The sequence below is a fragment of the Tuber melanosporum genome (genome assembly GCF_000151645.1).
Source record: "Tuber melanosporum whole genome shotgun sequence assembly, scaffold_93, strain Mel28".
NCBI classification, from domain to species: Eukaryota; Fungi; Ascomycota; class Pezizomycetes; order Pezizales; family Tuberaceae; genus Tuber; species Tuber melanosporum.
In genome coordinates, this window is record NW_003299143.1 from 82,043 (window position 1) to 108,244 (window position 26,202).

The window sequence follows — 26,202 nt, forward strand, 5'->3', positions numbered from 1 at the left end:
GGTTTCTGTCTTCTTTTTCTTTTCTTCCTAGAGTGGCCAGGATGAGGCGAGATCTTCTGAGGAAAAAAAGAAAACAAAAAGAAAACAAAAAGAAAATAGAGCAAGGCAGAAAAAGGGTAGGTTAGCGAACCGTATGTTGGTGCGCAAGGTGAAACAGCAAATTTCCCGTGCTCCGAAATGTTAGGTGTTGGAGGTGATAGTGCGGTGCGGAAGGTTTTGGTTTCTTATGATTTGTTGGAAAAGAACTCACTAGGAGTGCTTAACATGGGCTTTCGGCGCGGTCAGTACCAAAATTACCGGTGGGGCGAATAGTATTGGGCACTTTCACTCATGCCCTTATTATTATTATCACTTGTCTTTTATTATTATTCTTTTCCCCTCAGGGTGCAGGTATCATACCGGTGCTCTAGAATACACGCAGCTCTGCAGGACAGGAAACAGCACAATGCTCATCCCCAGACAATAGGGCACTTACTGTACTCGAGTAGACTACATGAAAAGCGTGGAGTGCTGGAATACGGTACGGTACCAGAGTCGGACCGTGAACATTTCCAATGAACTGTCACTTCTGATATGATTGGTAACGCGAAGACTGATCTCGCCGTCTTTGTCCATGCATCGAGAACACCAAGACCCACTAATGAATCGGGTCTTTGCTGACACAACAAGCCCAACCTATGATAAATTACCGGCATTTGCCGATCACAAACTGGTGGGTATGATGCCGGTAAAAGTGGCGCAATTCCGCGAACGGTTTTGGAAGCGGCATTCAGTCCCGGGATTGGGAACGATTTATGATACCGGTACTCGAGTACCGGTATTCAAGTTGGAAGACCCTTTCCCTCCTCTCCCCCCTTTCTTTTTTAGACGGAACAACCCGAAACTCGGCCCTTTTTGTGATGCCGGGGCTGAATGCCTTTTCTCTATTTGCCAGGATGGATATATCCAATGTTATCAACGGTATGGCAGCTCGCCCAATGCCGTATGGGGACTGATAAATCCTTTCCGAAGGACTCTTCCCGAAACCGTCCGCTCGAATAGTACCAGTACTATGAACCACTCGGTACCGGCACCCTCCAACCAGAGAGCAGCAGAACCTTCTGCCCTTTTACAAAAACTCAATTGCAGTATCACGACGCGCCCCCCTCCCAAGTAGAAAACTTCCAGACAGGAAAATCGCCAAAACCCGACACAACCGTAACTTGCGCTGACTCTGGGGAAAAAAGTCTCTCCTTGCCCCGGGGGTGAGAATCGTCAAACCACAGCTTACCGGTGATGAACATTGCACAGAGAAATTCCGTCGCTTATTCTTGGACCCCCCTGTATGGGCAGAGCAGTTTGGTCCGACAGTTGCCCTATTCGAGTAGTGGTGCGGATTTGGGCGTCCCATCTTCCAATGGCACTGTATCGCAAGATTTTATGATATGTATGATATGCGTGCTTCATCGATGCCTTGACTACCGGTACGGTATTTCCACTGAGGTAAGCTAACCTCCGTTTCACTAGAGCTGCGCGGCAGATGATATCATAATACCCCAGTGGGCACCAAATCACCCCCCTTGGCCTCCCGGACAAACGGGCCGAAAAGTACAGCGGGTCAACGGCGAGGGACCTTTGTGATACGAGTACTCGTACTCAGTTCACCAATACCGGTACTGGAGTACTAGTACAATACGGCAGCTCAATGCAAGCCAATATCTTGGTACAGTACTTGTATGATATCACCGATTTAGTGCCAAGGAAACCAAAGTTGAACAACCCGTTGCTCTTACGAGCAAAGTACAAAAACTTCAAAAAGACCTTTCTAAGTCCACCAGGACTTGGGATATTCCCATTTTTCCGGAAATGTGCTCACCGTGTATTGAGATGGTGAATGGCGACGAAAACTGTCACGCGACGGACAGGGATACGGTACAAGTACTGTATTGTACCAGTACCGTATGTGATCGGACGATCGCGCGGTCTGGAGCTTTTGAGGAAATTTGCCTACTTTGATAGCGACAGACAGACCTGTATCGGAGTGGGCCACCTCGAGCCCTAGTGGTTTACGTTCTCGGCCGAAAATTGTCATAACCACTTCTATCATACCAATCATCATTGTCTCTCAAATGCCTTTCCCCTACTGGTATCGTACCATACCGCGCCCAACTCCCTAATTATCGTTATTCAGCAGACAATCCAGCCCTTCCCCTCCCCCTCCCCCCCCGAACGCCGGCCGCGTGCCACACCCGGACGTAAACAAGGTTAAGATGCAAGGAACCTTGGATTTCGGTGTCTTTTCATTGATCATAAAGGCCCAATTCGCGCGCAAGTATCTCGAGTGCTGGGGTATATACCGATATATCATGAGAACAGGGTGATGCCGGTAAATTAGTAGTCGGGTGATGTAGAAACCAGATACGGTACTCGAGTACCCATACTAGTCGCACTGATATCTGTCTAAGTTACCTTTCTCCGGAATGCGAATTTTAGAGCTTCCGAAGGGCTTCCAGGAGTTTCGAGTGAGCCGGTTTTGCGGGTGAGGCTAATTTTTACTTATTAGTCTGGGATGCGTGAGTGTGGTATGCACTCCGAGTTGAGCACCAGCGCGCCTTCTTAAATGAGACGCTGCTTAATGAACCGAACAATCATTTTGGGAGTCTTGCCCGCGGAGTGTCGGTGGGGTATCCAAATCTGCATCGATGGCAACCATCGTCGGACCACTGGTACTGTACAGTACCCGTAAATTGCTTGGGAGCAGGGAGGAAGGTAAGAGCACACAGCATCAGAATCTCACCACGCGAGAGCCTGCTCAGAATGTGTGGCGGCACCGGTGGGTACGAGGGTACCGTACTCGAGTAGGGTCTTGCTTATCGATAGGTAGTGGATTCTCCTAACGAGAGTAAAGATGGTACGAGGATAAGCGCCACCCCTCCGATCCCCCACGAACGCTACGCGAGTATGATAGTGTACGATTACCCCTCCCATCTCTCATAGGAAATCAAACAAGAAAGAAGCTTTGATGCATTTGGTCCTAACCCCTAGCTCTCCCATCACCAAAGTCCATACGTGTACTCGAGTACTAGTACGAGTACAGTACCCCTACCGGTACCGCGGCGTCGAGCAAAAAATTGGGAAGGTTGAGCTGACAAAGTGAAGATGGGTTGAAGAAACAAGGATGAGCCGGCTAGCCACGCTGTTGGCCGGCGGGGGGCGGTGCAGTGCAGCATTCCACTACTCGTAATCCACGATCACCATCGCGGATCAGAACTGTGCTTTGTCGCACCCGGTGGTCGTGTTGATCAGTTAATTAATCAATTGACTAACCGCCCTGCTTGCTCATCATCATTCACCGAGCTGGGCGAATGTACTGTACTGCGCATGCTACGGCAGCTACGAGCACAACACAGCAATATTGGCATCTACAAGTGTAAGCTACATGGCTGGAGGTTCTCGACGCTTGTGACGCTTGTGACGGTGATATAAATAAACAGTGGGGATCACGTTGATTCATGCGTAACAAGAGTATGATAATCTTCATAGCCTCGTTTCAAGGAAGGGAAGGGCACTCTACCGGTACTGTGCTCGTACTTATAGTAGCACTCGAGTACAGAACTCGAGCACCGGTACCGCACTCGTACGAGCACAGTGCTCGTAAGGAAGGGGAGAAGGGGTTTAAGGGGGTTTTCAACCGATGCATTCAGCCCCTAGGTTAAAAGAAAAAAAGGGTTTCATGCGAGTACGGTACTACAGTACTCGAGTATACTTCGGGCTTAAGGACTTTTTTGCATGCTGAGTGCATACAAATCTGGTGGATCCGCAAAACTTGGCAATCGAAAAAAACGCTTTCTCGATCCGGGGCTGAATGCCAATCTGCTCGAGCACTGAATTATGGGGAAGTGACGCGGACATTGTCTGAGCTTGAGACTGGAGAAGATTGCGGCGGTGGCCAAGCTACGAGTACGACTGCTATGATACCATACAAGTGGGAGACACACATCGGGCCTCATTCGCCATTCCCACACCCCAACCGTTGTCGATGGTGCTGCATCCTCAAGCAAGTACGAGTAACTAATAGGGTACCGGTTCAAGCACTCTGCTACAGCACCAGTCAGTACTCGAGTACCGTCCTCGAGTACGATACTGGTAAGTCAGTGCAAATCACCCCAATCTCCTGCTCGGAGCCTCTTGCTACTTGTGCCAAACAAGACCTTCCGAAATCTAAACCGTAATTTCCCTACCACCAAACTAGCCTAATGTGGATTTACTCACACAAGTCCAATTTGTTCCTCCATCCATCATTCCCTCCCTCCCTCCTCAAGGGGGCGCTGAGACAGCAAAGGCAAGAAAAAAGTAAAAAGAAAAAGAAGAGAAAAAGTAAAAACAAAGTAAACTGACCCGGTGAACTCCAGTTACGATGTACCGGTAATACCGGTAATATGATACTCGAGCGCCATAACACAAAGCATAACCTTCAAGCCTCCACACATCAATCCGTCCCTTCTCCCACCTTGTGATGGAGCACCGTACTCGCACAAGTACGAGTAAGCAGCGAAGGGTCCCAATTTACTCGAGTACGGTAGCACTCTTCTCAGCCATCTGCACCCAGCCGCGTTTCTAACCCACCCATCCCATACCCGACCGGGAAGAGGGGGGGGGGGCAACAAGGGGTAGAAATGGAAAGGGATAGAGGGAGGAAAGGAATAGATAAATACCCTGATGTATCCTCCCACCCCCAAAGTTTCCCCACTTACTTATCTTACCCGTTTTAATACCCTTCATTTTCACTCCCATTATTGCACTCACTCACTCGCTCATTCACTCACCGCCGTTGCCAACCGTCGTAGTTTGTTTCACTTCACTTTCCAATCCCTCGATAAGAATGAAGACCTCAATCATCGCCTCTATCCTCGGTGCCGCCCTCTTGGTCGCTGCCCAGACCGAAGTCCCTAGTTTGTCGGACTTGCCCTCATGTGCAGTAGGTTTCTCCCTCATGTGCTCGGGGAGAAGGATTGTCTGTCATTGACACAAACCTTGATGTTAGTTGCCATGCGCCGGGGACGCCGTATCTGGCACTGGCACTGGCTGCCAAGCTGGCAATATACCCTGCGCCTGCAGGAACGAGAAGTTCATCAGTGACGTTTCCAATTGTCTCAGGGCTGCCTGCACCGAGCCCCAGGATATCCAGAGTAAGCCCTTCCCCTCCTAGGTCTTTCCTTTCGGCGGTGAAGGAAGTCATTAAAGATGGTTGGGAACAGAGGCAATATCCGTCGCCCAGGGACTTTGCGGTACCAACCTCCCCAGCGGCGCCGTCTCCTCCATCCAAGCCAACCCAACCGGTAACACCACCAGCTCCGGCTCTGGAAATAATAGCACCAAGACTACCAGCGGAGGCGGTCCCGGCGGGAGCTCCGGCTCGGCCACCTCTACAAGTGAAACCGGTGGAGCTGCTGGGCTCGTTCCAGGTGGCTTCGCTATCGCCGCCATCTTCGCTGGTTTGTTGGCTTTGTAAGACTTTTTTAATTTACATGAACGGACGAATGGTTGGCTTGGGTTGGGACAGTTGGGTGTGTGTTAATGCTTGGGAAGGAATGGGTTTAAGGACGTTATTTCTTAAAGTGGGTTTTTAATGTAAAGTATGAGAATCGATCCTTTGGCTCTTCTCCAATTGCCTGGAATGCCCCTTTTGTTTTTGGCCTGTACTCTCACCCTGGATGATTGAGAGGTCCGGCTGAGGTTTTGGTGGTACGAACATTGTGTGCAAGCACAAGTACCGGCACTAGCGGCGAAGTTGGTGACTCTACTTGCTCTGTTCATTGAGCCTGATGGCGAATGGGTGTAGACAATTTCTGTAAAACCCACCTGAATTTTTGTGTCACGATGGAGTGTGTCCACAGGAATGTTCCGCACACTGTCCAAGTACCGGTAGTATGACAGCACTCTTGCTTTTGCACATTACCGTATTTTCTATTTTCAACGAATAATTAGATAGCATGCTACAAGTACGAGTAATTAGACCAATGTCCTTGGGCTTTTAGCTCTTACTTAAAAGGTCATTCGAAAAGAATAAGAAAAAAAATACCGTATCCGTCTTAGAAAGGGGGTGGGCGAAAGGGGGGGGGTTTTCTTCCTTTTCTCGCAACGTTCCTTCTGCCCCCCCTTTTCCTTCTTTCTTTCTTTCTTTCTTTCTTTCCTTCCTTCCGGGGAAGGAAGGAAAGGAAAGAAGGTAGGGAAAAGGGGTGGTTTCGAACTCTGTGATACATAGCAAGCAGTGCAATTCGAATTCGGGGTTTTTTTTTTTTTTTTTTTACACACTTACCAAGCTAATTGGTTTTTCCCGAAAGGAACGTATATACAAATATCTTTTACCTTAACCATACCGCACAGCAGGAGAACCCCGGGGGCGACCTACCCGTTAACATTTCGCTTGTTTGTTTGTTTGTTTGTTTGTTTATCGGTCGGTCGGTCGGTCGCTTTCGTTCGTTCGTTCGTTAACATGGCACCCGTAACTTAAAACTGCGGGTATCGTCCGTACTCTTCGAAACGTTAGATGGATGGCCGTATTAAACTAATTTCCCTAACGAGATGGTCCCACTCTAGGGGGTTTCCCGTAATTTCCAACGCCGGACTTGTTCGTATTCTTCTCCCCCCCGCCTCCCAATGAGAGAGGAGGGGTTGGTTGGTGGTGGTGGTGGTTGCAGGCATGTACAATACTGTACTCGTATGGGTGGCCGGGGGGGGGGGGGTTATGGTGAGTGAATGAGTGAGTGATTCTGGGTGATGAATTTTGGTGGTTGGTCTTTTTATTTCTTTGTTTTCTTCCTGGAAACTTGTTGGTTGGTTGAATTACGGTAATTAATGGGGATCATGGATTATCACTTCATCTGGGTATATTAGCGTATAGATAAGGTCATAATGCCAATAGTACCGCTACCGCTACCGGGACCACTGGAGAGTCGAAGCAAAGACACATGTAAAAATCAAATAACGCCGTTCCCATCATAAAAATCATTTATCGAAGACTTCCTCATGCGACCAACCAACAAACTCCCGGAAAAGCCATCACAGACCATCGTCATCATCATCACCATCATCATCATCTCTCCTTGACCTCGAAAACCTAAAGTTCCACCTAACCGCTAACAGCGTGCGCCAACACCTTGGCGGCCAAATCACTAAGCAACTAATCACCGCCGCCGCCTTCGTCAGCCTTCCCCTCAGCCCCGCTACAGCGATGGCGCCGCCAATAATCGTCGCCGAGAGCAAGATTCTGGCACCCACCTTCGCACGATCACTCTGAGGCAGCTCCTGGAAGACCTCGTAAACGCTCTTCCCCTTGGAATCCCTGACCGCGCCCAGCCTATTGCCCGCGACGGCGCCGGCGAGCATGCCGGGCACGTTGGCCACGATGAACCCCATAACGCCACCGGATAGGCCACCGAGGATGCCCCAGAATTTGCCGTTGGGCGTGGTGCGCTCGCCCGTGCCCTCGGCGAAACCCTCGTCGCGCATCATCTCCTCGAAGATGTCGCCGAATTGGTCGTCCTGCCAGTCGCTCTGCGCGTGCTGGGGGTTGGCGTAGGAGGAGGAGCTCTGGTAAGTGCGGGTCGAGTCGTAGTCCCGGCGTCGCTGGGGGTCGCTGAGGGTGTAGTATGCGTCGTTGATTTGTTGGAACTTTCGGGTGCGGGCTGCGCGGGAGGGGTCATCGTGGGAGACTCGGTCCGGGTGGTTTTTCAGGGCTGCTCTGTTTGTCGTGTTGGACGGTTAGATTGGGTTGGCCGTGGAAAGGAAGGGGGGAAGGAGTGGTTACTTCTTGTAGGCTTCACGGATTTCTTGCTGGCTTGCTTGGGGGGAGACCTCCAGGGCTGCGTCTGTCTGGGGTTAGCTATGGATGGGGTTAGGACGGTTTCTGACTTTCATACAGTAGTCCACTGTCATGATGGTTAGCGGGCCGGTCGATAAGGTATGTTATCAGGCTCAACAACTTACCAGACATCGTGAATGAGCAACGGGCAGAGCTGCCTGCAAGGGTAAAGGCGATGAGGGTGGAAGCGGCGGATGTTTGCTATTCCGAGCGGGGAAGTTGGAAGCAATCTGGATAATGTAGAATTTGAAATGGCTCAGAGTGGGATAAGGTTGGAGGTAGTTTAAGTTAACTTTAGATGCCAGATGTCCTTGTGCAAAGGGCTTTGCAGAGGACAGACAGCGAACTGCCCTAAATTTAGTATGATAACAGGTTAAGTGGGCACGAGTGACCAGGTCAAGAGTTGCATGTGCAGCTTCTGCCCCAAGATAATTGCCAAATAGAAGTGACGTGTAAATGTGGCGCCTTGTGGGAAGGTGGCTGTGGCTGTGCAAAAGTTACAGATGCGGATTGGCGGAAACAGGGATTGAACTCTCAGCAACGTAAGAACTGGAATAATTGAGAATGGTGCTAAGAGGTCAAATTAAAGGTGAGTCAAGCCAGGATTATGGCGCAATATAGTTTTACCTAACACTAACAATATTCTTCATAGCATACATTTTCCTCCTCATCATCAACTTCTTCAGCTAACTCAATAGGATCATGATCTAGGCCCGGAGAACTCCCATTTCCTCTCCCCCACTCCTTCAATCTCTCAATAAGGTAAGTACTATCTAATCCCTTTACACTGATTTCATTATCATGACTTCCATCAATAGGCAATGCTAATCCAAGAATACAAAAGGATTTTTTTATTACTTCTACCCGCTCCTGGGTAAAGATCTCCCATGCCTCTCCCACTGCCTAGGTGGTGAGTACCTGTCACCTTCTTATCATGCTTCCTACTAATTTCTTCTCTGAAGTAAGTAGAGGCTCTTCCTCCTCTTCTATTTCATCTAATTTTTCATTGATAATCTCCTGCTTACATTGTAATTGTATTAGTATAAGTTTTCTTCTTCTTTCTGTAATGATTCCTCCTCAGATAGTTAGTTCTTGGCGACGGGGAACAATACTTCTCTTCTTCTTCTTTTTCTTTCTTTAGTCTTACAATAGTACTAGACCTCTGCCTACGTTACCAATAGTACAAGACCTTTGTCTTCTATCAGGAACGACTATTGTAAGCTTTTTCTAACACTTCTTCATGAAAAGCTTTCCTTAACATAACTATAACCATTTCAATAAAGATAAAGATCGTAAAGGTGTTTTATATTTGTTAAAGTAATAAGTAGGAAAAGTACTTAGAATTTAATCTAATTTTATTTAAACTCATACTGCCAACACTAACATACAATGAGCCTCCGCTAGCACAGCGATACCGCTAACCGGTATACCACTAATCCTAAGCTAACTAAGTCTATGGCCCCACACCTGCCATCCCTGAGTCATGCCTGCACGAGAACTAATTACAAGACCATTAAACAACTGAGCACTCTCTCTGGTCCAAGTTCCTAGCCCCTCTGGTATGAAGCCAACCAGTACTAAGTATAGCCGAAGTCGAGCAAAAGACCAACCCGACCAGGCCTCGCCCAACAAACATAAAATCACTACCACCTGGTCTGAAAACCATCTTGCAAAATGTCCACCACAATAAAAAACTAACAAATATACAAACTAAACCTACAAGCGACACAATGGCAGGGAGGAGACAACTAAGGTGTCTACCTCTCGCACCCGCATGCCAGGCGGTCGACCCTATGAACCCACATTGCCGGTTGCCTCCGAAGAGCGTACTGGTGAGAAGGACCTGTACCCGCTACCTGTCTTCCAACTAAAACAACAAACATAAGAAATACATAGAGGTAGTAACAGACCAAGAAAGGTCAGTAGAGCCTATCTTCCATCTGTGGTACCATGCCTCCTCCCACCAAACTCGTAGCCAAACCAAAGAAACCAAACAAACCCCACAAGGTCCAGTGCATAAGACCCAAACAAGTCTAACCAGGTGGTCGCAACCCACTATCCGCACAGGTGGCCATCAGCCAGCCGGTCCGTCGGGAAGCTTTACATCATTCAGTAGCTTCACCCAACAGCCCAAGCCAGACTAGAAACACTTAATTAGACCTCGTCCAACCTGATGCAGGCCTGACCGGTGCTTGCAGGTGCCTCTCCTCCTCCAATCAGTCCCTCCCAAGCCCCACATGCCAGATGCCACAGAGCCCATCCAGCCCTCCAGCCCCTCCAACAGATCAACCATCTAATAGCTACAGGACAGCCCATACCTAGCCCCATCAGGTAGCCACTGGTCTTGGCCACACTAACAGAGCCCCATCCTCCAGCACCTTGCAGCCGAGGGGGACCTACCAGCCACAGCTGAGAGCCGCAAAGTAGGCAGCACCAACACCCGAAGGCACTGGCACCAGCCACAGCATTCATCCCAGTTGAATTGAAGTCCAACCAAGCCAGGAAAGAGTAGGAAGAGCCAGTCAAAGCCAGCCCCACAGGTCCAGCAACAGGTACAGACCGAACAATAGGTTAGAGACACCCCCCAACCGACCCGACATGAAGGAGGAAGGGTAAACGAACAGAAGTGTAACGTGTTCGCAGGGTGCTAATCACGTTATCGGTAATATATATGATAGTTGGCAGGTGGCTTGCTCTTCCAGAAAGGAGGCGAGAGCTGAGAACTAAAGGAGGCTTCGAGGGGTACTGGGGAACAAAGAAGTAACCGTTCAACTAAGTATATTGAAATACTGTCTGTCGAAGTCTGCCTTTTCTATCATGGAAACAGGCGGTCTTTAAATACACAAATCTGTTCATGTCTAGCATGAACAAAACTAATCAAAGGTATCAATTGATACACTTTGGTAAAACTCCTTAAGTATCAAAGCGATACTTAAAACAAAACATAAAACAAAACCAAGTATCAAACAATACTTAAAACAAACCAAGTATCAAAGCGATACTTAAAACAAAACATAAAACAAAACCAAGTATTAAACAATACTTAAAACAAACCAAGTATCAAAGCGATACTTAAAACAAAACATAAAACAAAACCAATAACCAAGTACCCGTACTGGTTACAAGAAGCAGACAAATAGAAGGTAGGCCCCAATTGCAATGGGTAAAGCTGCCAACCACAATCTACAACCGAACTACCCAAACGCACAGACAACACAAATATCTGGTAGCCAATCATCACACACCACTCCAGGCAGCAACAATAACCATACCAGGGGGTAAGAATTTTCAGGGTCAAAGTCATCTCCACTAAGGCGAGGAGGAGATACCTGACTGAACCACTGTAAATGCCGTAAGGATAAAAACTCTAAGGGAATAGTAATAAACAACATTGTAAGATTCTGACCATCAAAATAAAAACGTAACAGGGAGGGGCTGGGCAGGCACTGCCCTGCCACCTGAGGAATAATGTAGCTGTGTTAGGCGGAGACAACTTGATAGACTTCAAGATTGTCTAGGCCAATTGAGATTTGTTTTTGTAGACGGAGATTGTCTAGGAAGGCTCAGACTTGGCTCGTTTTATTTATGACTACTAGGAGTGAAGTAAAGTAGGTAAAGTAGGGTAGAATCGTAAAAACAATATTATATTGTTAAGGTCTCTTCTCCATTACTTGATGATGTCTAAAGCTTGGGAGGCACTTCAATATTTATATTCCGTATCTGAGTATTCGCGGACTACATCTATTTATCATACAACTATGTACTTCTTTAATTGTAATTCACAACGTCGAGTTTTCTTCCAAGGTGCGAACACCTGTGGACCCTGAAAACCATCACACCCTCTTCGGTAATTATGATATTTCTTAGGAAACGTACTGTCTCCAACGGTAAGATCCCGATTAGCAGAGTCTTTAGACTTATGGCCTAGTTCTTAAGTCGAACTGAGTTGGCTCCAATTGTCTTCGCCATTGATAAAATGATCAGTTTCATTCACGGCTATATCTGCAAAGGTGGTCGTCATTACAACCATTGTAGGTCATCTGACTCCGATCCTTTGTAACTCCATACCCAACAAATAGATTTTCTCTGGATGACTTCCTATCAACTCGCAGGAAGCTATTCCACCAGATTGGTAATTAATCCCTCGGTCAGCAACCCTTGGTTGCTCTCTGGGTAGTAGGTTTCAGTAACCATTGTAGTATTGAAAATTACCCTATGATTGCGACGTGTTCCGAAACCCAGTTGCAACACTCTGTGAAGTTCATTGGCTTCTTTGGCAGTGTCTTTTGGAGTTCTAGACTCTTCAGGTGGATGTAAATATATTGGTCTCTAGTAGAGATCCTTTACCATTTGATACCATTTCTTTGTACGAAATCGTCCCATTACTTACGGCCCATGCCAAAGGTATCATGTCTTTGGAGCCAAGTAACCCTCTGAGTAGTTGACATAATCACTCCGTTCCACTTCCCAGACCTAGCCAAAGGTCCCCTCTCATATATCCTGTGAACAGGATCCGGTCAGATGGATGGCGGCAACGTATATGGTATTATTCTAACACCTTCAATTCTGTGGTAATATAGTCACAGGACGCAACTGAGATTGATATATATAATAACGCGCGGGCCCCATAAGGGAGCCGGAGGAGGATGTTGGAGACCAGAGATTCCAACTCCAAGTGAAGTTACCCTACTTAGGGTGGTTCTTAGGTATTAGGTTCTGGTATTCCTAACAGGCTGGTACGATGAGTTGAACTTGGGAAGGTCATCAGTCTAACCCAAGGGCATTTTGTATCGTGAGAACTAAGGACTCTGTTAAAATCCAACAACCATGAGCTGGCCCAAAGAATGACACGGGTGATCCCCCCAAACCTAATATTCCATTCCCTCCAATTGAACACGAAACCTGCGAGTAGACGATAGCTAGGTAGCCGAAGATAATTTACTGAAAGGGGCTTATAAGCAACTGTGATGAGTAGCTCGAAGTGCTAGCATCGTGAGATAACCAGCAGGCAACGAAATGAGAAGCAAACAAGTAATCCGCCACGTAACGCCAACAGACCTCAATACTAAGAACTCCAGGAACTACTGAGCAAACTCAGATATCTCTACTAGAATCCAAGGCATCAAGGCCCATCATGGGTGCTAAAGAAATGCTTGGGGCGAAGCGATAGCAAGAACCAGGAATAGTATTTAGAACAAAGCATGAAGAGCCTATCCTCCTTAGCCGTACCGGCCTCCTTATATAGTACTCTTCCCGCCCTATATCATGTAACCTAAAGTAGTCACATGTGTGAAAGTAAATCCTAACAAACTAATCATATGACCAAAGTGATTACATGTCCAAAACCCATGACCTCGTAGCAAAGTCATGTGCAAAAACTCATAAACCAATCATAACGCAATAAACAAGTCATATGACTCCAAATAGTCACATGCGCAAAACCTATGACCTTATAACGAGGTCATGTGCAAAACATAAATTGTATGCACAAGGCATACTCACAAGGCATACTCGCCAAGCACATGTCCCATGACTCATAATCGAGTCATGTGTGAAATATAACAAATCATAACATAATAAGTCATACGACCCAAATGAGTCATATGCGTGAAACGATAACATACCTATGACTCATAATCATGAGTTATATGAAAACCTTTTCCTGCGCCAAGCCACGTTTGTGACACTTTCCTTCTTTAATAGGAAGATGAGTAAGTTATATTCATACTTTTAAAATGTCTTTAAATAGCCGATTAATGCTAATATCCAATGGCTGTACCAATGAGGTACAGCCTCCCAGAATTAGGCTAACAGTTATATTGTTAGCAAGGAAAGTATCAAGTACCTCCTCTGTTTTGTAGGTGCCAAAAAGGTTGAGGATGAGAATAGTTGGCTGATTATCAAGAACATGTACAAACAGTTCTTCAAGCTAGTCTAGACTTCATTACGGGGCTCCTTTTCTCAGAAGCAGGGACAAAATAACCACGGTTAATCTCATTAATTGGGTAAAAAATCAGCCAAATCGGACCAAAACTGACAGAGATAGAGTTATTTGAAGTTGTTGAACTTCAAAAAGCTATAACTCACTCAGTTTTAGCCCAATTTGGATAATTCTTTTTTTAACTTGAAGTCAATAACCTGCTCTTGGTGCTCCATTTGTCGGAAATAAGACCCATAATGAATGCTAAGCCAGTCGAGGAAGTTTGATTCATTGGCATATGCCTTTGAATTAAACTTTACAAAAAAATAAGGGCTTAACATGGGAGATACCATCAGCAAATACACTAAGTTGAATTATTCCTTGTTGTTTATCCTAACCTGACTGACTTGCTTGAGTTCAGATAGTTTATTCTCCAATATTGTTGTAAGTTCAACCTTTCAAATTCTCAAAAGAGAGTGGTATTTGATCCATATTGTAGATATTGGCTAAGCTGTACTATCTGATCTCTGCAGGTATGTCTCCTAATTTATGATTGTCGTTGGGACGAAGCTGAGAATTTCTTCAATTGGGTCGCATCTAGTTTAGAATTGTATTACTGAAATCAGTTGGAAGCTGACTGGATATATTAGTTATGGAGCAAAGAGAGATATGATGCCATTAAAGGAAGGCCTGGAACCAGCTATTTGAGAATGGAAAACTGATAAGTTCCTCTTCTGAATATGGTGTTTTAAAAACTTCTTTGCTAACTCTTCGAAACTATCCTCTTCAAATAATCTCCCCCACTACTTGCCATACACAAAATCTATTGTAAAGTTTTCTCTCCATTTTTTCCCATTTCCTCTTTCTTCCCTCAACTGAGATTCTATACTGAACTTTTCCAGGTTTTCGATATTTCACCTCCTCTTTTTCTTTCTTCCATTGGTAAAGGTTTGTGCCAGGAATTTTGAATCGCCGTACAACTTCAGAGTGGGTTGGTTTTTGGAATTGGATTGGACTCGTTTGTATTGATACTGTTTTCCAATATGAGAGTACTCAAAGCTTATAACTAATAATATAGGAATGATAGGGGCTTTAGACAGGCCCAGGTGGAGCTCACAGTTTTTTGACAATCTTTTTTTCTGACTGGACCAGGCTTCTTCTTCACACCAGTATGAAATCCAGTTGGGGGAAGAGGTTTTAAAACTGGTCATACTTTGGTCCTTCCAGCTAGCATTGAAGACATTTTTAGGTAAAGGTTTTATGTTTTTGGATTTGGGATCTGGCTTGGATATAGGTATGTGATCTCGATTTCTTACTTCATATTGATAAAATTAGATATTTCTATTTATTTATTATTATTCCATCCCCTTGGCCTGCCTTTTTTTTTTTTTTTTTTTTTCTCTTTAAGTTGACTCTTTTCTTCAACTCATTGCTATGACTACTTGAGATGAGGTTGAGAAATTTGAGTTTTATTCCATGTCTTAAGTTTTGAGACACTTGTATCCGCTAATCTTCGGGTCTCTCCATGCGCCTCACCTTAAACTAACCTCTTAGCGCCATTCTCAATTATTCCAGTTCTTACGATACTCGGAATGTCTCTCTGTACGAGTACGAGTATCATAATATTATGATATTGGGATTCTATTTTTATTGTTTTCCTTCTAATATATATGCCAGCGTAAAGGCTAATCTGAAAATTATCAATTGAAACTTTGGTTGCCGAGTTATTTTAATTTTAAATTTACTATATCCTTTTATAATTTGACTGAGAATGCCCTACACAATTAAATTACCAAGACCTTCGTTGAGAGTCTTCATGCAACTCAGTACTTGTATCATCCCACTAATATTACATAATCCAGCCACATCCATAATAGTCCTCATAAGGATAGCAAGGCCTTTTTAGATAAACTATTTGTTTAACCAAAAAAACAGAATGATAGGATTAACGAAGCCTCCAAGCACTGGTATAGGTTTCGGTCCGCTGTGAGACCCTTGTGATTGCATCTTTATAGCGGCATCCTTATTGACGAACCTATGAATATCCGTATACTAGTTCTTAACGTTGTCCTCTAAGGGAGGTATGGCCAAGCTGGTTTTGTCCATATTCCACAACTGACCAAGTGGCATGGACTGCAAAAGAAAAAAAACAACTTTTTTCCAAGTCCAATCAAACCCGGGAGGCCTCAACAAAAAGGTGGGCGAAAGGTGCCTGCTTCAAGTTGGAATGTTGGGTACCGGTTGGTATCATTGGAGGATTTCTTGTACTCGATTATGGTGCTTGTGCGGACCATCGCAGTTTCTAAGCCGAATGAGCCACCGCCGTGCTACATGAGGTATGATAGTTCCCCCGAACGGCACATGTGGCTGGGTTTCTTCAATGAGGTTGAGGGCTGAAATGCGTGGCTAGCTGGCTGTCTCGTGGGTCACAGCCAACACTATCTTGCGGGTTCCGTGCCAACTCTCTTTGCACCTCCTAGAATCTGGATCATGCATGGTATGTGTGGACATTGCTATGACATCTAAAGCGAGCTTCACGAGTGGGAAAAGGTGCGGGGAATAAAATTACAGTGTCTATGAACAACGACTAGAAAAGAAAGGTGCGTAAAGAACGTGATTTTCTGACTAAGGCGCTCCTCCTCAGCCCCCCCCCCATGTCTCAAGAATCTTTTAATACGGAATGCCATTTGTCAAGTGTTGGAAGCGATCGTACTGGACCGTGGAATAGCTGCCGTAGCTCTTCTTGACAAGATACCTCATAAAGTCTGCCGCCTCCCTCTCGTTCTTATCCAACACAAAGCGGTCCTTGAAATTTTGTATTGTCTCCGGCTTGAAGCAAGGTAATCTGGGTTGAGAGGGGTCAACACTCTGATATATTAAGTTTGTGGGGGGGGGAGCCTACCCGCTATCCAACATCAATACAACACAATGAGTCAATTTATCGACATATGTCCGACAAGCCAGGAAAGACTTGATACACAACTCCTCAAACCGAAGGTATGACTGGGACTCCGTATTTCCGCCCATGACGGATATCATCTCGGTTGTGAGCTTGAACGGGGCACGCTCGAACGTGATACCGCCGGGGGCAATATCAAAACAGAACCCGAAATCTAGGACCCGGGTTAGTGGGGCATTACATTAGAGGGGAGCACCGCTGACTCACCGATGTGGATGATATGCCCAGTGTCGTTAATCATGATGTTTCCGTTGTGGCGATCCTTAAACTTTAGAAGATACGAGATGACTGAATATGCCGCCATACTCTTGACGAAGTTGTTTCTTGCCTTTATTTCAGGTTAATATCATTTTGGCGGGGGGAATTCCGCAAAGCGCATACCTCTTGAAACTTGATTGAATCCTCACCACCATACCTATTGATGAAGTAATCATACAATCCCATTTCATGGTCTCGTCCCAGCATATCTCTAGATATGGAATTTGGCAAGACATCGATGACACCACATCCAGGAGCGGTCGCAGTGACCCTGTAAGGAAATACCCAAACATCCAAACCAACGCTATTGAAGATGTTTCGGAACGTCGAGATAAGTTGCAAGGCCAACATGTCCTGCCTACAATCATCTCCAACCTTGAAGATTGCCGCCTGCCATAATTCTCTGGTTACAGTAGAGACAGAGCTTTGACGCCGCTCATTGCGGCTCATATTTTCAGTTTTGGCGACATTAGTGATATCCTTCTTGCTAATTCTGAAAGTAGCCATGAAGGGGGCCTTAGCATGGCTCTGAAGTGATTTGCCGCTTTTCCTATCGATATCGATAACAACTCCGTCAGGATTGCTAGGCAAGTAAACACCGACGTCGACATTTATCTTCGCCAGTTCTTCGGCGATCTTTTGGTTTTTCTCTGGTTTGGATTTCTTGATATAAGGGCGAAGCTTTCCAGAAATCGAGGTAACCTCATTAAAGAAGGAGAATTCACGTTCATAAAAGCTTTTGTCTGTGCCAGAAAAGCTTCCGACAAGATGATCCATGACTTTGTCCAAAGTTGGCTTGATAGGATCAGGCTTAATTTGGGGTTAGAGATCACAATGATATACCCGTGTGATTGGAAAACTTACAATTTGGGAATCTTCATCCTTGTACGCATTTGCCCTCATATTCCAGATGATTTGGTGAGCAAACAGCTGTGAGAACTTGGCCGTCTCGAGAATGAATCTCTCGACATATCCCAATGTATCATATCTCAGGGTTTGAACAATCTGTGGAACGTAAAAGAAGGTAACATCGATCGAGTGACTCTCCAGCGCCCTCATTGCATACTGTAAGATAAAAGCGTTATTCGCATACGACGGCAGGAAGTAAGTGGTTGCGGTGATCGGATTGACCGGAGCCCAATACAGAAGGTACTATTGAATCACAGATGAGTATAGTGATCAAGCTTAAAAGATGAATAAGAGTTCCAACCTTCAATTGAAAACTGAGTTGGCTAGAGAGCTTATCTCCTAGCATTATCTGAAGTGCATCTGGCTGGTCTACTACTGCTTCGGGATATGCCATTATAAACCTCTTGATGTCTTGCTCAAGCCGTGGTGACTGAAAACGTTTAATTAGCTGCACAGCAATCGCCGGGTCTTCATGCCAGGCGGTAGGTAAAACGACAGCGATGGAATTATCAGTGGTCGGTCTAGCTGGATAGGAGGGTAACAGATGATGCTTTCTTGAGTGATCGAGAGGATAAAGCCATGTTGCCAGTCTTGTTAACTCATTCTCAACAAGCATCAATAGCAAGTCATTCTTTTCCCTAACATTCTTGGTTGTGCTAGAGATAGTGGCAATGCTCTGTAGGAGATTCGCAACATCTTGGAGCAGATGAGCCTCGGCCTTGACCTGCAGCTTATTTCCTCCAAAGGACCACTGTGGTGGGAATTTGAACCATGTTAAAGCTGCCGAAAGGATTTGATCCTTGAGTCTCCATTGCTGGCGTTCGGTCAATCTAGTGCTGTATTTTAGAACCTGTAACCCGAATAACACCAACTTGAACCTAACTTCTCTTGAAAGTGGGTGGCTTGTAGCGTGATGAAGTCCTGCCAGCGATACGCGAACCAATCTTAGGAATATCTTCTGGATGTGAGGGTTTCCGTTCCTGGTGGCATGATAATGACTGGAAAGCATGTGCAGCAATTTCAAATGGGGGGAAAGCACGTCGGAGGCATTTTGTTGTTCGATCAAGTGTTGCTCCTTGTCCGGTGGCGCGTATTCCATTTTGAGTTCGAAAGGATCAAGGCTTGTCAAGCTGTCGGAGAACAGACCCATCTTTTTCTCAACAGTCATCTCCCAATTCCTTGCAATTTCCGTGAGAATTCTGGATTGGAGGCGGGGCTTCTCGTGGATCACCCCTGTCCATAGTGAGATACCAAGGTTGATAGATTTCTTGCTAAAAACAGCAAAAGGGATTCCAACAAGGCCACGGATAAGGGCTCCCTGATCCTTCTCCGAGCGACAGACAAGTGCAGCTGCCCTCTTCAACATATCGCGAAGTTCTCCGATGGGAACAAACTCATTTTCGTAGTCTTTGCTCTCCATCTGGGACAAAAGGGCTTGTGCAGAATCCGGACGCATTATGGACGGGGCATTAGAGGAGTTAGCAGAGTCCCCAAGAGGTCGTATGCTTAGCCAATCTTGGTGATACTCAAGAGCTGGCTCGGTGTAACGGTACGCTTGACGAGTTGTGTATTGCATGACAAAATCAGAGGCAACGTTGCCATCGCAATCCCGACGGTGATCGATTGATGCTAGCCTCTGGTCACCGCTCGGGACCGCAGATCCAATTTCCACGGCAAAAGATCGACCAAGGGATACATGCCCGAGACTGCCTTCATCTTCGAATTCGGAAAGGTAAGTTTGCATAAGGCCTTTGACATCAAGTGGGGCCACATTCAAGACTTGAAGAACCCACGCTTTTGCCTTGGCCTGAAATACTTTCAGTAGCTTGCGTCGGAATAAGTAAGAATCTGGCAGTTCAACCGAAACTCCCCCCTTCACCGAAGTAAAGATGGAACGAGTGGTATACTCATCGGTCTCCTCCTCCAAACAGCTCAGCCATAGCAAAGTGAGTAACTCTAATAGAGCAAACAGGGAAGTTTTTTGGCAGAGCGCCGAAGGCATTACATCAATCATGCGATCAGCGATTCCGATTGCGATGATCTGAACCCGCTCAAGCCGATGGCAACACCCGACAAATATATCTGCTAACTCCTCGGCAGCCTTCATCGCTGAGAATTCTGGATAGGTTCCTTCCAGGACTTTTCCGATATAGGTATCCATAACGCTGCTTGCCGCCGCGATCATGCAACTGGTGCCTGTGCCAGCCTTGAAGCCAACTTCCATGAAGTAGGCAAGGACCTTAGAACATCCGCCTGCTTCTGCCCTGAAAGACTCGAGGGTATAGGCAGCTTCCAGGAAAATAGCCCGGGAGTGGGAAAGGGGTCTGATTCCAACCTCTTCTGAAGGGATCAAGGCGAGGAGCCGTTTCTTGTGCTCCACCGTGTTTTGAGGTGACATGTTCCGGGAGAGAATAGACTGCTCACCCAGATCGCTGTCAATACTTTCATCTTCCTCCATTCCGGAGACCAATGGCGGGGTATAGAGCGCAATTATTCGGAGTTCTGATAGGTACTTCTTTGCCTCCTCCGAATCATAAACAATGCCATTTAGGGCGCAGTTGAACCAGAAGTCACGGAGAAGCGAGGCAAATCCATAGCGAATGGCAAAATTGACCTCAGGCCCATTATTTGAGAGTAGTTTAGCAAGGGGTGGAATGAATTGATGAATCTCGCGGATCACAAGCTGCAAGGACTAATTAGCCATTTCCTAATAGTCCCAACTAGAAACCGATTTTAGATAAAGGTACTTACCAAAGTATCTGTTTGTTTCTTCCCCTCGGGCTCGCGAGAGTCACCAATGGCAGCAAAAAATTCAAGCATATCATTCAAATAAATATCATACAGTTGTGACTCGCGCATCAAACTTGCAGCGAGTGTCATTCTCGCATCAAAGATCTAGTTTAGATAATTAGCCGGAACGATTCTGTGTGATTAAGAGAAGAGAGCTCTTGATGACTTACGGCACGAATGATACCAACATCGTCCTGCCAGACCGCGTCAGTACCCATCTTGTTATATACTTGTAGTACGGACTTGAAATCCGTGGGAGATGATTTCAAGGCTAAAGATGCAAGTCCAGTAAGGATTTTTGCGTTGACGGCTGCGCTGACTTTATTGAGTCTTTGCACGAGGATGTGTTGGCCCAAAGAGACCATCTAGACTCTTTTGTCAGCTCAACTGGATGAATATCACGGGTAGCATTTTAATATGCCCACCTTTTCGTCCTTACAGCTCTCAATAATCTTAACAATGGTCTCAATGATGCTTGAATAGACATATAGTCTATCTTCTTCTCCGCCAGCGGCGAGAGACAACGTGCTTCCCATAGTCAACTGATCAAAAGGTTGCAACCTCTCAGCCTTTAGCGCGCGCTCCGGATTGGAGGACGAAAGGACATGACCCAGTGTATTTAATGTTGTGATGGTTACATCTTGCGGTAGGAATTTCAAGACATATGCTAAGCATTTCCCTGCAACTCTCACAGTACTCTGATTGGTGGGACCTGATCCCTCGACAATGAACTTATGTAAGGTACTAACGAAATTAGGAGTAGACTGGGGGTCATTGTTCGATAGAATAGACAGCAGCTTCAAGACAGTACTAGCGAGCTCCCCGTTGGAAAGTTGTGCTCCATCGGACATGGTTGTTGCTAGCCATTTAAGGAGCTGCTCCAGGTCTGCGACATTCTCATTGAGGAATAGGCAATTAGAATATGCGATCAGAGCCAGGGCTTTCATGGAAAACCCAAGCTGCTGCTGCCATTCACTGCGAGCGTATTCTGCGCCATCTTCCATTAGTGCTATACCTCCCGAAGCGACTTCCACAAAGAATTCGATAGTAGAAGGGTCCTCCTCAGTGTTGGCCGAAACCTCGCGATCCGACATGATAGTGTCCAATATTTGCTGGCCCTGGAGAACCGGCTCCTCCACGACCATAAGGGAAGTGGCGGCAACCACGAGTTTCATATACTCTCGCTGTATCAGCATAGCGCCAAGCGACTTTCCAGCAGCAGAATACCGGCGAAGAAGGATTTTCCATGGCTTTAAGTAGGCTTCCTGGGAATCGGAGTTTCGAACTACGGCAAAAACGGCCTCGACATTGGAAAGGTAATTCTCGGAGAGGACATCCCGTATTTGGGATATAAGCGATACTCGTTCATCTGAAAACCAGAAGTTGGCATGCTTAGCACAGGAGTCCAGGAAGCCAAGGAACGAAAGTACCAGCGGAGCAAATGCAAGCGCGTCGCCCTCGTCCAGCTCAGTAGCCGAGGAGGCTGCAGCGTTGTCCAAATATGTATGAATGGTGTCGATAATCTTCTCGCGCAGTGAGGGGAACTTCAATCCCAAGGATAGTAACGTGCCAGTCAAGTGAGATGTAAGGCATTCCCATGGCGAGGGTTCTATATCGCGGAAAAAGGGAGATGGTGATAATTTCTGGCCGTAAGACTCGACTAGGTAGGGTGAGAGCTGGCGACGAAGACGTTCTGCGCTTTCGTGGCTTTGAAGAAGGGGCGCTGCTTTGCAGAGGGCGAGCAACACTTCAAACTCACGCAATGACTATGAGCAACAGTTTAGCACAAATAAAAGCTTTCGTGTGATACTTGGTGAACTGACTATGGGAATTTGAGAAGTTCCGGTCTTTGTGGGCGGGGTTCCAGCTTCGTTCAAGCTCCCGTTACCGGAAAGGGCACCATTCAGCGTGGGACGATAGGCAACACATCCCTCAGCCAGACGATCGAGATCCGAGTTTTTTTTGTTCGAGCCCGAGCCAGAGGAAGCAGTTAGTTGAGATTCTTTGACCGATAGTGAGGCCAGTCGCTCCAGAGCAATCCGTCGTAGAGTTCTCGAGGGACTATTATGACGACATGGGGGTTAGGTATATGATCAGGGTAGCGACGCGAATCTCTTAGAGGTGGAGCTCACCGATCCATTCTGGAGCCCCCGGTTGATTAGGAGATAAAGGCAAAAGGGAGATGGAGTTAGGGGCAATTCGAGAAAAAGACCTTTAGAAAAACGAGAGTGGGTATTAAAAAAAAGAAGCTTGATCCCAGAGCGTGAAAACAGAAGATGTTGCGAACGTGTAACATTATGAGAAGAAACCCTTGCAGCGAGGATTCTACTCGTACTCGGCCTGCGACATAGTTACCCTACCGGTGAGCTCTCCACCACAGCACAATACAAAATTGGTGGGATGAGATTTCTCTAGTGGGGTATGATACCGGTATCATAGTAACTTATTCGCTTTGTCGTATCAATGCCATGTCACCGGTATCATGCCGGTGCCTGTGCCTGTATCACACCAGCATTATTATTGCCTTACCCATGTCACAATGCACATCACCGACGCCTCAATCATAATACTTGTAATATTGAGAAGAATGTCAGGATTCTCAACTAAAGAAATCATTATCGTTCGCGTTATGTGAGATGCTAATAATTTACACGGGACCACGCTTTTGGTGAGAGAAGTAGGGTCTTTTGTCTGTAGCTATAGTGGTCATAGATAGAGAGGAAAAGCTTCTATCATCATCATTGAATAGGATAGCCTTGCATATCTCGTCTCGAAACCACCTGTGTTATTAGTGCTGATGATTGCTGCTTCCACTGCGAATTGATCTGCAATGTCAGGGGCAGAGATTGCCTTAGTTTGCGTATATCCAGTAGATAGACTTGTAGTTGGGATTGCTCACCGGTATTCCAGCATCAGCACTCGGGGTTTTTCGTGGATGGAAGTTTGTACTGTCCGAGGCTGGAGTGATAGGCCAGGACCCAATACCCGTACAGTACCGATATATACATCAGACACAAGAATGAGGTTGTCTCCATACTTACTTGTACGAGTACTTCTTTTTTCAACATACAGGAATATCATTAACCCACCGTACTCAATAACTCTTCCTTAACACCACCCTTTGTTGGTTGCGATAAATATTTGAACCCGCACCAGTGCAAACGGTAAATAGCGGAACTTTTGTCAATCCGATACCAAAGATAATAACAACTCCTTCAACGATATGAACTGTGTTAGCATGCAGAACAACTACAGTTGCCGATGACCAATCTCAACTCGTAGATCGGTTATTACGCCTGGAGCCTCGGTTGTGGCGTCGGGGTGTTCTGGAGCGTCGTGTCGAGAGTATTAGAAATGTACGAGGCTATCTTCAAAATTCGCTGAAACCCCCCCCCCCATTTTACACCAAAATGGCTGATTTTAGACAAGCTCAATTCATCCAAAAGCAATGGGAGAATTAAGGAAATTAATTCCATTGTGTAGGGAATTACCCAGAATCTCTGCATAAAAATTATGTCAATTTTTCCACTCCACCTTGAGAACTGAGAGCTGCATGGCCAGATTGGATGCCGTTGCAATATACCTTTTGTATGGGAAACCCATATAAAAATTTAATTAGAAGTATCTTCACGATTATTATTTCTTGTATTGCAGCATGGCCATCAACCAATGGAGCTCATCACTCATGAATGGTGATATCTTGATGGCTCCAAAGGCCATAGCAAATTTTAAATTTTTTTACAGGGTGACAAAGCTGAGATTTTGCAAAGTGAAAATGCCCATTTTTGGCGTAAAGTGGGGGGGGGGGGTAAACGGTTTTTGAAGATAGCCTCGTACCTAAGGGAAATGGTGCCGCGAATCCCACCCAACATATCCGCTGATGGGTGTATCTAGGTTTCCACCAATTTCCTTAAATATTGAAGCAATCTTACAAGAGTCGGCAGTCCATCGGAGACGGGAAAGGCTTAGACTAGGAGGTGTTTGGCGCACCATGGTTTGCAAGGTGTACCAGACTGCAGTTTGTAAGGTGTCGTATCAGGATGGCTCTGGATTGTTTGGGATCGCGGTGAACCATGATTTGTTAGGATAGTGTGTTTCGCATGAGGTTTGTAGAGTTTCTGGAGTTGTCACGTATTTACCTCCTTGACCGTCCCTATCCAGCGTCTCTATCGACGGTCTAGCGCACCATACTCCCATGTTCCCTTGCGCTCGGTCCGTGAGGGATTTCACTACCCACCGCTTCACCCATTTGCGCTTCGGTCAGGCTCCTTCACTATTGTTGCGAGGAGGTCCCATTTTCCAGCTTGCGGTTTTCATCCCCCTGTATTCGATTTTTCGTCCAGCTGCAAATTCTTGGCTAGGCGTTTTTTTTTTTCATTTTCATTTTTTCATGTATAATTTCTCCCCCCCAAATCGAAAGATATATAGAGTGCTGTGAGGGTAGGAAAAAAAGCAGCGTGCTCTACGACAGCGCAAGGATTGTTGAAGCGATTATGCGCAACAATATGAAAAACCACGCCCACGACGGGGTATCATAACTAATTACCGTGAACGGTATGCCTTAAAGTAGCGAACGGTGAAGTATCATAACATAGCGGGTACCCGCCGTCCATCCCCGTCATAGGCGTGAGTATCGAGGGTGGGGTATGGGGGGCCTAACGAAGCATGCCCCCCTCTCCACGTCACACCGGATGCCTACTCGTTGCTCGTTTGTCCACCGGATTGCCAGCGTGGGACACCCCAGCCGAGGAAACCGCTAAGGTATCATAATTATGATACCATATCCAGGAACGGGTGTTCAGGGACTGCAAGACTCCAGGTACTTGTACAAGCTGAGTTTATTCCTGTTTAGATCCTTCCTTTCCCACGATACGTATGGCTAGTTCAAGAACTGTTTTCTATGATAATAATTATCATGGTTGAGTTCGCCGCCGGGTATCGTCACGTGGTTTCAATGGTTCTTCTGTCCGAGTGATATTTCATGAACACGGTTGGAAAAAAAATATCGCATGCTCAAGCCCGATCAAGAGTGTGATATCATTTTCTTCTTTTTTTTCTTTTTCAATGATTAGGGGCTTCCAAGTCGGTTCGGCTTAATATTGGTTTCTACTCTGACGGATTCACCTTGCCCCCGTGGGCAGATGGATGGATGAGGATGGTGAAGAAGCTGGGGTGTATGGATAGCGCTTGTGTTTGGCTGTGCCGAGAATGGTCGGAAATCGGAGCCTCAATATACATACCGTTTTAGAAAACATTCCATCATCGTGAGAAAGAGCTCTTCGGTCATTGGACATGCCATGTACAGTATCATACTTGAGTATCTAGAACCTGGCCGGGGCACATTAGGTTACCTGCAGCTGCCATGTCGGCCCCGCGGTCTCTCACTTGCTAGCTAGCAAGGATTCATTATGCTGGGAGAAGTGGCTAAGAGAGAAAAATCCCCCCCCCCCGAGAAGTCCAATCAACCCCAGGAAGATTGTTAGAAAAATCGGTGTGAGACGCGTGCCTCAAGGTGAAATACTG

General features: G+C 46.1%; 3 protein-coding genes; 1 reads left to right on the top strand and 2 right to left on the bottom strand.

The window, feature by feature from the left end:
- Nucleotides 1-4,741: 4,741 nt before the first annotated feature.
- GSTUM_00011952001 (uncharacterized protein) lies at nucleotides 4,742-5,647 on the top strand. XM_002842245.2 has 3 exons: nucleotides 4,742-4,957; nucleotides 5,024-5,168; nucleotides 5,238-5,647. The coding sequence occupies exons 1-3, from the start codon at nucleotides 4,862-4,864 to the stop codon at nucleotides 5,489-5,491; spliced, it is 495 nt and encodes a 164-aa protein (XP_002842291.1). The 5' UTR covers nucleotides 4,742-4,861; the 3' UTR covers nucleotides 5,492-5,647.
- A 1,204-nt stretch (nucleotides 5,648-6,851) lies between these two features.
- On the bottom strand, nucleotides 6,852-8,252 carry GSTUM_00011953001 (uncharacterized protein; the record flags this gene model as incomplete). XM_002842246.2 has 6 exons in its annotated part: nucleotides 6,852-7,162; nucleotides 7,261-7,723; nucleotides 7,790-7,811; nucleotides 7,837-7,854; nucleotides 7,965-8,166; nucleotides 8,229-8,252. 6 exons carry the CDS (start codon nucleotides 8,250-8,252, stop codon nucleotides 7,112-7,114), a joined length of 780 nt encoding a protein of 259 aa, XP_002842292.1. The 3' UTR covers nucleotides 6,852-7,111.
- An 8,062-nt stretch (nucleotides 8,253-16,314) lies between these two features.
- Nucleotides 16,315-22,958, bottom strand: GSTUM_00011954001 (uncharacterized protein). XM_002842247.2 has 12 exons: nucleotides 22,812-22,958; nucleotides 22,503-22,740; nucleotides 21,105-22,445; nucleotides 20,850-21,044; nucleotides 20,641-20,784; nucleotides 18,191-20,572; nucleotides 17,845-18,132; nucleotides 17,706-17,790; nucleotides 17,104-17,630; nucleotides 16,930-17,050; nucleotides 16,666-16,876; nucleotides 16,315-16,608 (listed from the first exon to the last, which is right to left on the bottom strand). The coding sequence occupies exons 1-12, from the start codon at nucleotides 22,817-22,819 to the stop codon at nucleotides 16,434-16,436; spliced, it is 5,715 nt and encodes a 1,904-aa protein (XP_002842293.1). The 5' UTR covers nucleotides 22,820-22,958; the 3' UTR covers nucleotides 16,315-16,433.
- Nucleotides 22,959-26,202: the final 3,244 nt, after the last annotated feature.

What these genes read in the sequence shown, in the direction of transcription:
- GSTUM_00011952001 (XM_002842245.2), top strand. Translation starts at nt 4,862, where the DNA reads ATGAAGACCTCAATCATCGCCTCTATCCTCGGTGCCGCCCTCTTGGTC. An exon ending in CGGACTTGCCCTCATGTGCA is followed by an intron (nt 4,958 to 5,023) that starts GTAGGTTTCTCC and finishes CCTTGATGTTAG; the next exon opens with TTGCCATGCGCCGGGGACGC. An exon ending in CGAGCCCCAGGATATCCAGA is followed by an intron (nt 5,169 to 5,237) that starts GTAAGCCCTTCC and finishes GGTTGGGAACAG; the next exon opens with AGGCAATATCCGTCGCCCAG.
- GSTUM_00011954001 (XM_002842247.2), bottom strand. An exon ending in AGAAACAAACAGATACTTTG is followed by an intron (nt 20,573 to 20,640) that starts GTAAGTACCTTT and finishes TAGTCCTTGCAG; the next exon opens with CTTGTGATCCGCGAGATTCA. An exon ending in AGACAAAAGCTTTTATGAAC is followed by an intron (nt 17,631 to 17,705) that starts GTGAATTCTCCT and finishes AATCCAAACCAG; the next exon opens with AGAAAAACCAAAAGATCGCC.